This window comes from Centruroides sculpturatus, unplaced genomic scaffold (assembly GCF_000671375.1).
Source record: "Centruroides sculpturatus isolate CEXI.00-Female unplaced genomic scaffold, Cexi_2.0 scaffold813, whole genome shotgun sequence".
Taxonomy (NCBI): Eukaryota; Metazoa; Arthropoda; class Arachnida; order Scorpiones; family Buthidae; genus Centruroides; species Centruroides sculpturatus.
Genome location: NW_019385070.1, coordinates 164,050 through 176,850, shown reverse-complemented (window position 1 = coordinate 176,850; position 12,801 = coordinate 164,050). Strand labels below are relative to the sequence as shown.

General features: G+C 30.1%; 1 protein-coding gene across 1 annotated transcript in view; it reads left to right on the top strand.

Moving 5' to 3' along the window:
• Window positions 1-12,801, top strand: part of LOC111634209 (putative uncharacterized protein DDB_G0282133) — an 86,449-nt gene that overhangs the window by 18,335 nt on the left and 55,313 nt on the right. The window contains exons 2-3 of the mRNA XM_023378928.1: window positions 6,492-6,535; window positions 11,816-11,840. Coding sequence (XP_023234696.1) covers window positions 6,496-6,535; window positions 11,816-11,840 — 65 coding nt within the window. The 5' untranslated portion in view covers window positions 6,492-6,495. The remainder of the gene's footprint in view (window positions 1-6,491; window positions 6,536-11,815; window positions 11,841-12,801) is intronic.

Here is a 12,801-nt window from a genome sequence, read left to right as displayed (position 1 = left end):
CAGACAGACAGACAGACAAAATAAACTTTATTATGCCCGACACCGCTAGGCACAGTCGGGATGAATATATACAGTGTGTACATAGAGGTGACATGCCGAGCAGTAAAACCGACAGTGAGCGTAAAAGAAAAGAAATCAAAATACACGTAGATATAAAATCCTGATGTCAGGAGTCATGCGGTAAATAAAAGTGAGGAAAAACGTTTATCAATGTATTAATGTTCTGTTAAAGTAAAGCTTGACCATCCTTTGAAAAAGGGAAAAGTACTTTTTACTCGACACTAAAACTTCCAGCTTACACGGCCAATTGAGATTATCTTCTTCCACGTAAAGTTTGAGCTCGTTCCTTATGTCCTCCAGCAGTGGGCAAGACAAAAGATAATGCCTTACTCCATCACGCACATCGCAGTTTGGACAGCAGTCAGTGTCGCTGTGTAGAAACCGATGTAAGTATACATTGAATTTACCATGTTCTGAGAGCAGCTGTGACATCTGGTGTTGAGGGTGGACCCATTTCAAGCTGAGGCGTCTTGCTACATCTGGGATATGCTGATGTGAATGAGAGAGAATATGTGGCAAGAAAAGGTGAGACATGATAAATATCAAACCCTGTCAGATGTGTGAGAACCAGAAATTTGCTCTGGCCAGCAGTGCTTCTTGCTTGTGCATGTTTTCCTTATATCACTCGCAATCTCTTGCTCACTACTAAATTCGCATCTGCATAGTCACACCCTTAGGTAGATGATTGGCATGACTCTATTGCTAACAGGAAAAATATGAAGACATTAGTAATTTGAGGTGGAGAGCATATATTTTAAATTAAATAAATTAAAAATTTCAGCCCAGCATTGTGACAATGTCATAATAAATAATTGCTCATTGTTATAATGTTGTATGCAGTGGTTGTATAATAATGTAAATGTTGGTTTATCTGAGTATTGTATTTCATTTTATTAGCATCTTTTATGTGTATTTTAATCATAACATTATATTGTTGAATTGTATATGTAACCTGGCTGAGGAGGGCTATAAAAAAGCCAAAATGTATTACAGGGTATTAAGTGTTAATTAAAGAAATTGGAAAGATATGTGATAAGTCTGATAAACAATAAGACCAGCAGGTTTATATAGTTAATTACTACTATGGTATTTAGGAAATTAATAGGCTGAAAGAGTCAAAGCTCTTTATGAAGAATTGATTGTAATACAGTAGCACAGTGGGATGATAAACTTTCTTATATTATCACCAGTATTCCCCAGAAAATATTTTGAATGCAGGCAAACAGGACTGTTACATTAAGCTCTTCCAGATAAAGTTTGTACTTCAGGGATGAATTATATTCAGTAGCAAAAGAACCACTAACAATTTTGTTATATACAAAATTATAAGTGGAGAATGTTAAAAAGTTTGATAATTGGAAAGGCTGCCAAACCAAGATGTTTCAAGAATGTATACATACAAAACTTGAAATTAATGGAAATCAAACAAAAAGACCTGATAATGAAAGAAATTATGACAGACTGGCTGGAACAACAGGATAGGAAATTGCTGTGCCAAGAAAAATTTTTGTTTCTGACAATACTGTATTACATCCAGACATTTAACTTAAAAATATTTTTATATTTCTACTGAATTTCACTTCATTGTTTCAACCTTTCTATCAAGGTATAATTCAAAGTCCAGTACAGACAAATGCTATGAACAAATGCACATAATTGTAAATCTAGATTGTGGAGCATTTCTCAAAACACTGACAATGCAATGTCATCCAAGCCATTTCGTAGATTTAAAGTGCTTGAAGACAGGTTTTACCATCCACAATTCAGAGTTGTTTCTTCAAAGCAAGATTTCCTTCCAGCAATGAGAACATTTACAATTTTGTAGCAGTTATTGCAAATGTTATGGAGATAATGCAACAAGATTTACCATTACTGTAAACTGTTACTTTAGTGCACAAGCCAAGATATAAAAACAATCCTTCAATTAGTTTTAGATTCAAAAAAGGAAGAATAAAGATATTGATGCTAATTGTTTCACATCCAAAATTACACTACAGAGATACCAATAGCATCATACAGACATGCCCTGCACTATGTGAACAAACTCAGTTTTACATCAATAGAAAAGATGTAGATGGTACAAAGCTAGCATAAGACTTATGCATAGTGAGAAGCAGATTGCTGCAATCAGTTGTAAAAATTAATTATAACTGAATTAAAACAAAATTAATACTAACTCTCTTGCAGTAATTCATCACTTATTGTAATGTGTCATGTTACTAATTTTACTTGTTATGTGTATTATGTTTGTAAATAAAAATAGTTCAGGCTACATTTAAAGATAATTTTCACAAAACCTTCTTTGGCAGATACTCTATAACGAGGTTGTTTTTTGTCCTTCAAGTGTCCATTATAGAGAGGTTTATATATATATATATATATATGTAGAATACACATTAGAAAATTATAAGATATGTTTAGATATGAACGCTTCAGCATACGAAATTTTCAGGATATGACATGAAATTTGAACATATTTTTGCTCCACAGTATGAACAAACACTCACCATATGACGTTACATTAGTTCACAGAGTACCACCATGATCACATGTTCCTTCTGTTCATCGGTCTCAGTCTGCATGTTTGCTTCGTCGTGGAAAGATCTCACTCGATAAAGGAAATCTTGAGATATTATCAGAAAGTGACTGATTTTATTGAAGAGAAACATCCCGAAAAGGTTCACACTGGCCGTATTGCTGCTCAGTTTAATGACATTTGCTTAAGTCATTTTAGAAACATTTTAAAAAGTAGGCAAAGTAGGCTCTTTGGATAGATATTTTACCAAGTGACTTCTATCCAATGAAAATGCTGGAGGAAATGAAGGAAAGAAAGCAAAAAGCAGTGAATTAAAAAATATATATGTATAAAACAGAAAGATAAAAAAATTAGTGTTAAGTTATTGTTACATTGTGTTATGTAAGTTAAGTTTTAGTATCATTTCCCTTCTCCCTCTCTGCCATCAGTTTGCACCTCCACCGTCATCTATCCTCAAAAGTAAAGTGCAAATAAAATTACATTTTTAAATCAGTTATTATTCTATTATGGTTATTTATACATTTACAACTACAAAATGCATTTGTCAGTGTTTCCCTTACTAAAGTTATTTTTTCAATGTACTACTTAGCTTTAATTTGAGTGTTTTTTTCGTGTTGGAACGGATTATTTGGTTTTACATGTAATCATATGGGGTAAAATGATTCACCTTACAACATTTTCATGATACAATATCAGTTTAGGAATGGATTAATTTTGTATCCTGAGATCTACTGTATTTAAAATTTCCAACATTTTTACAAGAAATTTGAGATGATAAAAGAAATTAAAATGTAATATGTAACAACATACTGTTTTGTCTATTTTTTTTTAATGACTTTGACATTGACATTACAAGAAGAGACACCTGTCTCCTCTCACCAGTAAAAATTTGAATTTTGTCTGTTTTTGACCCAAATACTCATTAGAGATTTCAAGAACTGTTTAAAAATATCTATAGGATCCTAATTGTGCTTTTCATTCAACTTGATTTTCATTAATATCTGGAAATTTATAATATTAAAATATACAGAAATTAAATGTTTTGAGAAAACTTATGAACAAGTAATTACAACTGATCATGAAACTATATACTAAAAGCTAAAGAGAAAAATTTAACTTTAAAATAACCTGACTGCATTTCAGTTTATTAGGCTGAGATGAATAGGAAGTTCAAAGTATTCTCTACTGATGTACAAATTTTATTATTAAATAATTTTTTCAATATTTTCGTATTAGTAAAATATTTGTATTTATAATTAAAATTAATATTTTAGAAATATTTTAATATGCCATTTTAAATTATCTTTTCAGAACATGAACATGCTGAGAATTTAATGTAAGTTGATTATCTTATAAATATAGTTTAGTTGATTATTTTATAAATATAAATTTATTTCTCATTAGTACATAATTGGTGTTCAGCATTATATTTTAACATATTTTAGTGGTCAGGAACAGATTAATCCATTTTATATTGTTTCTTATGGGAAAATTTGTTTTGTGTTTAGAACAACTTTGAGGAATAAATTAAGATGAATTGCCAGTTACTCTACTTGGACAGAAGTCCAAGTAGTGTAACTGGCAATGCATTTGCTTGGTAAGCTGCAGTTGCCAGTTTAAGTCCTGTGCTGGGCCTATTCTTTCTTCCAGAACCTTCTAATTGAATTAATAAACATTAATTTAATTATAATTATTAAATTTAATATGATATGGTGCTTAATGCCTACTTCTAGGCTAAATTTAGTATTTAATTGTTAATAGTCAGATGTAATCCAGCAATTGTTTGGCTTTAAAAATACATAGTTTCAATTAAAATGGCTGATATATACACATTAAAAATACTTGAAAAAATCTTTTTAATGTGTATATACTATCAACCATTTTAATTGAAACTATGTTTTAAAGATGAAGTTTAAAGCATCTATATATCTATATCTATATATATATATAAAAATGGACATGTATGTCCCTATATTTCACTTTTNTCGCGTAAGTCAGGGTAGTGTAAGTCGAGGTATTACTGTATTAATAATTCAATGATTCTTAAAAATGATCTTTTTTTCTAATTAACAACTTAATTAATTAAAAATTTTAATTTGCAAAATTTAAGAAGATAACTCATTAGAAAGAATGGTAAATATACAGGCAATTTTTCTTTCAAATTTTTTTAGAGAGAGAGAGACCGTATATTATCTAATAGACTTTTCCATGTTTAATTATCAACTCGGTTCTTATTAGCCTACAGTTATGTTCTACAAAAAGTGAAGAAACTGAGTAAAGAACAGATCAAAATATACAGATATAGCAAAAGATAATTAATGATTCCTTTTGCTAATTTTGGTTAATCGACTCTGATATGATGAATTCAAATAAAACTGGAAATTCCTGAGTTTCAGTTTTGGTTTTGCCAGAGACTGGTGTTTATTCGAGTCTTTACTGTAAGGCTGCATTTATGCAAATGTGAGAAGAGGGAAAAACACATGAAAGCAAACTTTTTAGAGCAGAATTCAAAATTGTAACACTATTTATGCAGAAGTGAGAATTGCACGCAAACGTTTACACCCTGTGCGAACACTAGTTCTAAATTATGCTGCTGCAGCAAACAGTGCCAATAGCTGAAAGCTTGATTTGTGGTATTTTCTGATCATAATTACAAATTGTGAGTATTTTATTTGTAATTACTAATAGTTAATAATGAAAATAAGTTTCCTTTAAACAAATAAAAGTTCTTAAACTAAATTATAACATTAAATGAAACAAAACTAATAAACATAAAATAAGAATACAACTCAACTCCTTACAAATAACGTATATCATCATGTCCAACTAATTTTATTTTGGTCATTGTTTAGTCACTTTTTCCTTGCTGGAAGTTACTATTCTCACTTATTTTGAAGTAATTTTCTGTTCCGATGCTTGTACTTAGGATTACATTTTAGGTAAAAATTTCTATTATATAATAATTTTTCCTATAGGTGAATATGTATAATTTTAAAAGAAAAAATCCTGTAATCATTTAAATATTTTGACATAGAAAAACAATCTCAGTAACATTCTAAATTTGGAATTCTCAGTTTGCATTTATATTTCTTCTGTATAAGCCTGACATAGTCCTCTGAAGAAGACTAAAAACATTTGTTGTTATGAAAATTAAAAGACATTTTTCTGCTGGAAAAGTGTTTAATATTTTTTTTAACTCTCTCTGCCCTGTGGACACTAACAGGGCCCCTTTTTAGCAAGCCCATTAGGGGTTCAGCCAGGCCAGGTGATGAGGGACAGGGCTCAACATATCCAGACAGACCACCTATCTGGATTTGATTCTGGGTTTCCCAGAGCAGCAGGCTGCCACTTGACTGTTCAGCCATCAGTGTTTACAGTTTGTTGCATGTAATTGGATGAAAAAAGTTACAACTTTCAAATTATTTCTTGACTTGAATTACAAGTAAAATACTTTAATAAATGGTAATTAGCCTCTATCTACAAGTCAAACTCTTTCAGATTAAGATTTATATTTAATAAAAAAAGTTTAATTTATTTGTGTTGTAAATGTATAGAATTGTTCAAAGTATTTTTTTAGTTTATAGTTTATATGCTTAATATAATTTAAATATTTCTATTGATTGTATCATTTTATACTTGAAGTTCTGAAAACATTCAAGAATAAATTTTTATTAACATCTATGTAAATGCTGGACATTATGTATTATTTTGAAATCATTTTAAGATTTATCTTTAGACATTAAATTTTAGGAAAGTTTTTTTTCTGTTTTTAATTTAATATTATTTTACTTTTCTCTTATATAATTAGTTGATAGCTTTTGATTACTTTTAGATTTGTTATGGTATTGTTTGTGAAATTACTAATATTTTTTTATCTCAATTTTTCTTTTCTTAGAAAAATGAATAATCCAATCTCTCAGAGGAGGAGATATTCAAAAGGTAAAATATGTAAAATAATTTCCATAGGTGAATATGTATAATTTTAAAAGAAAAAATTTATATATATATAATTGCAATCAGTGTTTATTAGCAGTAGAAAGAATCTTGTTGCACAGGGACAGTTACATAATTTAAGTAACATTCAATACTCCAATTATATATATAATTGAATTTTGATTTTTACTAAACAATTAGTAGATGTCAGTTGAATTTACATGTACAATAGAACTCAGTTAAGTTCCTACATTAGTTTTCCCATGTAAGAAGTTTAATTTTAAAAATTTCAGTTTTTCTTCCATAAGAGAAATGTGTATTTTTCCTGTATAAAATGTTCCTGTTGAAGAAAATTTCCTGCTTAATTAAGTAGACTGAAATCTTTGCCCACAATTGGAAAATGTATAAAATTTGACAGGATGTATTTTTCAACTACATCCTATGAAATTTTATACATTTATACATTTAATTGCATATGCCAGTGATTCCCAACCAGGAATATACACTTTTTGAGGAATATACTTTTTAGGGGTATGCAGGGGTCACTCTGGAAAATTTTTAAAAATTTATACCATTCTACCAGTTTTTTAATTTTTTTCACTACTTTAAATTACTTATCGCCACCAGTTTCACTTACTAATTAATACAGGTGCTGGTAGCCTTATCAGTTTGTTGTCTGAAAGTAAAGTAACATATTAAACTGTCACTTACAAGGAGAGGGCCAACATTAGGGTCTCCAATTTGAATGAATCTTGGTGAGCACATAGCCTTAAACACAAATAGCTCCTTGTCCAAATAATAGGACCCACTTTTCAAGAGTTTCCAAAAAATAGGCCTCTCAAAATTGAGTGTTTAGCTTATAAGTCTTTGAAAGTTTCATATCCAAGAGTGGCAATAGCAGAGCAAATAAGACACTAAGCAATAGGGCTAGATTATGTAGGTTCAATTCTTTGAAATTTTAATTTAGTTTTATTTTACGAGTAACATTTTTATTTTACCACATTATTATTACTTACTTGTGTTACTATTACTATTCCTCACATTTAAAGCTTATAAAACAAGAGATGATAAATTGTGAATTGTGTCACAATTTATCATCTCTTGTTTTATAAGCTTTAATATCATTTTATTAAATATAAGATCATCTTGTTTTATAAGCATCTCTGTAGATTTAAGTCTTACATTGTTAAATAAAATTTTCTTGTTTTAGACCTATAAATTTTTACTGTTGTCCATCTGTCTGTTTGTCCTTAATCTTGAGAATGGAGTTAGATAGATGAAAGCTGAGACAAGATATGGAAAGATTACGGCAGTAGGTCTCAATTAACTATATATGAACTTCCAATGCAAACCAGAAATTACATCATTTCAATTCAAAAATTTTTCCCAGAAAGGAGTTAGGGTGTGACTATGCTGATGTGACAGACAGACAAAATAAACTTTATTATGCCCGACACCGCTAGGCACAGTCGGGATGAATATATACAGTGTGTACATAGAGGTAACATGCCGAGCAGGAAAATCGACAGTGAGCATAAAAGAAAAGAAATCAAAATACATGTAGATATAAAATCCTGATGTCAGGAGTCATGCGGTAAATAAAAGTGGGGAAAAACGTTTATCAATGCATTAATGACTGTTAAAGTAAAGCTTGACCATCCTTTGAAAAAGGGAAAAGTACTTTTTACTCGACACTAAAATTTCCAGCTTACACGGCCTGGAAATTTTATGTCCTCCAGCAGTGGGCAAGACAAAAGATAATGCCTTACTCCATCACGCACATCGCAGTTTGGACAGCAGTCAGTGTCGCTGTGTAGAAACCGATGTAAGTATACATTGAATTTACCATGTTCTGAGAGCAGCTGTGACATCTGGTGTTGAGGGTGGACCCATTTCAAGCTGAGGCGTCTTGCTACATCTGGGATATGCTGATGTGAATGAGAGAGAATATGTGGCAAGAAAAGGTGAGACATGATAAATATCAAACCCTGTCAGATGTGTGAGAACCAGAAATTTGCTCTGGCCAGCAGTGCTTCTTGCTTGTGCATGTTTTCCTTATATCACTCGCAATCTCTTGCTCACTACTAAATTCGCATCTGCATAGTCACACCCTTAGGTAGATGATTGGCATGACTCTATTGCTAACAGGAAAAATATGAAGACATTAGTAATTTGAGGTGGAGAGCATATATTTTAAATTAAATAAATTAAAAATTTCAGCCCAGCATTGTGACAATGTCATAATAAATAATTGCTCATTGTTATAATGTTGTATGCAGTGGTTGTATAATAATGTAAATGTTGGTTTATCTGAGTATTGTATTTCATTTTATTAGCATCTTTTATGTGTATTTTAATCATAACATTATATTGTTGAATTGTATATGTAACCTGGCTGAGGAGGGCTATAAAAAAGCCAAAATGTATTACAGGGTATTAAGTGTTAATTAAAGAAATTGGAAAGATATGTGATAAGTCTGATAAACAATAAGACCAGCAGGTTTATATAGTTAATTACTACTATGGTATTTAGGAAATTAATAGGCTGAAAGAGTCAAAGCTCTTTATGAAGAATTGATTGTAATACAGTAGCACAGTGGGATGATAAACTTTCTTATATTATCACCAGTATTCCCCAGAAAATATTTTGAATGCAGGCAAACAGGACTGTTACATTAAGCTCTTCCAGATAAAGTTTGTACTTCAGGGATGAATTATATTCAGTAGCAAAAGAACCACTAACAATTTTGTTATATACAAAATTATAAGTGGAGAATGTTAAAAAGTTTGATAATTGGAAAGGCTGCCAAACCAAGATGTTTCAAGAATGTATACATACAAAACTTGAAATTAATGGAAATCAAACAAAAAGACCTGATAATGAAAGAAATTATGACAGACTGGCTGGAACAACAGGATAGGAAATTGCTGTGCCAAGAAAAATTTTTGTTTCTGACAATACTGTATTACATCCAGACATTTAACTTAAAAATATTTTTATATTTCTACTGAATTTCACTTCATTGTTTCAACCTTTCTATCAAGGTATAATTCAAAGTCCAGTACAGACAAATGCTATGAACAAATGCACATAATTGTAAATCTAGATTGTGGAGCATTTCTCAAAACACTGACAATGCAATGTCATCCAAGCCATTTCGTAGATTTAAAGTGCTTGAAGACAGGTTTTACCATCCACAATTCAGAGTTGTTTCTTCAAAGCAAGATTTCCTTCCAGCAATGAGAACATTTACAATTTTGTAGCAGTTATTGCAAATGTTATGGAGATAATGCAACAAGATTTACCATTACTGTAAACTGTTACTTTAGTGCACAAGCCAAGATATAAAAACAATCCTTCAATTAGTTTTAGATTCAAAAAAGGAAGAATAAAGATATTGATGCTAATTGTTTCACATCCAAAATTACACTACAGAGATACCAATAGCATCATACAGACATGCCCTGCACTATGTGAACAAACTCAGTTTTACATCAATAGAAAAGATGTAGATGGTACAAAGCTAGCATAAGACTTATGCATAGTGAGAAGCAGATTGCTGCAATCAGTTGTAAAAATTAATTATAACTGAATTAAAACAAAATTAATACTAACTCTCTTGCAGTAATTCATCACTTATTGTAATGTGTCATGTTACTAATTTTACTTGTTATGTGTATTATGTTTGTAAATAAAAATAGTTCAGGCTACATTTAAAGATAATTTTCACAAAACCTTCTTTGGCAGATACTCTATAACGAGGTTGTTTTTTGTCCTTCAAGTGTCCATTATAGAGAGGTTTATATATATATATATATATATGTAGAATACACATTAGAAAATTATAAGATATGTTTAGATATGAACGCTTCAGCATACGAAATTTTCAGGATATGACATGAAATTTGAACATATTTTTGCTCCACAGTATGAACAAACACTCACCATATGACGTTACATTAGTTCACAGAGTACCACCATGATCACATGTTCCTTCTGTTCATCGGTCTCAGTCTGCATGTTTGCTTCGTCGTGGAAAGATCTCACTCGATAAAGGAAATCTTGAGATATTATCAGAAAGTGACTGATTTTATTGAAGAGAAACATCCCGAAAAGGTTCACACTGGCCGTATTGCTGCTCAGTTTAATGACATTTGCTTAAGTCATTTTAGAAACATTTTAAAAAGTAGGCAAAGTAGGCTCTTTGGATAGATATTTTACCAAGTGACTTCTATCCAATGAAAATGCTGGAGGAAATGAAGGAAAGAAAGCAAAAAGCAGTGAATTAAAAAATATATATGTATAAAACAGAAAGATAAAAAAATTAGTGTTAAGTTATTGTTACATTGTGTTATGTAAGTTAAGTTTTAGTATCATTTCCCTTCTCCCTCTCTGCCATCAGTTTGCACCTCCACCGTCATCTATCCTCAAAAGTAAAGTGCAAATAAAATTACATTTTTAAATCAGTTATTATTCTATTATGGTTATTTATACATTTACAACTACAAAATGCATTTGTCAGTGTTTCCCTTACTAAAGTTATTTTTTCAATGTACTACTTAGCTTTAATTTGAGTGTTTTTTTCGTGTTGGAACGGATTATTTGGTTTTACATGTAATCATATGGGGTAAAATGATTCACCTTACAACATTTTCATGATACAATATCAGTTTAGGAATGGATTAATTTTGTATCCTGAGATCTACTGTATTTAAAATTTCCAACATTTTTACAAGAAATTTGAGATGATAAAAGAAATTAAAATGTAATATGTAACAACATACTGTTTTGTCTATTTTTTTTTAATGACTTTGACATTGACATTACAAGAAGAGACACCTGTCTCCTCTCACCAGTAAAAATTTGAATTTTGTCTGTTTTTGACCCAAATACTCATTAGAGATTTCAAGAACTGTTTAAAAATATCTATAGGATCCTAATTGTGCTTTTCATTCAACTTGATTTTCATTAATATCTGGAAATTTATAATATTAAAATATACAGAAATTAAATGTTTTGAGAAAACTTATGAACAAGTAATTACAACTGATCATGAAACTATATACTAAAAGCTAAAGAGAAAAATTTAACTTTAAAATAACCTGACTGCATTTCAGTTTATTAGGCTGAGATGAATAGGAAGTTCAAAGTATTCTCTACTGATGTACAAATTTTATTATTAAATAATTTTTTCAATATTTTCGTATTAGTAAAATATTTGTATTTATAATTAAAATTAATATTTTAGAAATATTTTAATATGCCATTTTAAATTATCTTTTCAGAACATGAACATGCTGAGAATTTAATGTAAGTTGATTATCTTATAAATATAGTTTAGTTGATTATTTTATAAATATAAATTTATTTCTCATTAGTACATAATTGGTGTTCAGCATTATATTTTAACATATTTTAGTGGTCAGGAACAGATTAATCCATTTTATATTGTTTCTTATGGGAAAATTTGTTTTGTGTTTAGAACAACTTTGAGGAATAAATTAAGATGAATTGCCAGTTACTCTACTTGGACAGAAGTCCAAGTAGTGTAACTGGCAATGCATTTGCTTGGTAAGCTGCAGTTGCCAGTTTAAGTCCTGTGCTGGGCCTATTCTTTCTTCCAGAACCTTCTAATTGAATTAATAAACATTAATTTAATTATAATTATTAAATTTAATATGATATGGTGCTTAATGCCTACTTCTAGGCTAAATTTAGTATTTAATTGTTAATAGTCAGATGTAATCCAGCAATTGTTTGGCTTTAAAAATACATAGTTTCAATTAAAATGGCTGATATATACACATTAAAAATACTTGAAAAAATCTTTTTAATGTGTATATACTATCAACCATTTTAATTGAAACTATGTTTTAAAGATGAAGTTTAAAGCATCTATATATCTATATCTATATATATATATAAAAATGGACATGTATGTCCCTATATTTCACTTTTCCGTCAAAACTACACATCGCACGTGAATGGTGTTTGTATGTGGTAGTAGCCCCAAGTCTCCATTCGTGCACCAGGGGGGTTGCGTCTCGATAACTATAAGGGTGTGGGAGATATGAGGCTGAAAGTGGTTTTCTATTTCGAATGTTTTGTTCGAATTTAATTCAAACAAATTCGAACAATATTCGAATTAAATTTGAACATAAAATTTGAATATTGGTTCGATTATAGAACGATTGTAAACGTTCCAGAAACGTTGAAAATAGTTCGTTTGACTAAACATAAAAATTCTCTAATTAGTCTGGAAACGGGGGAC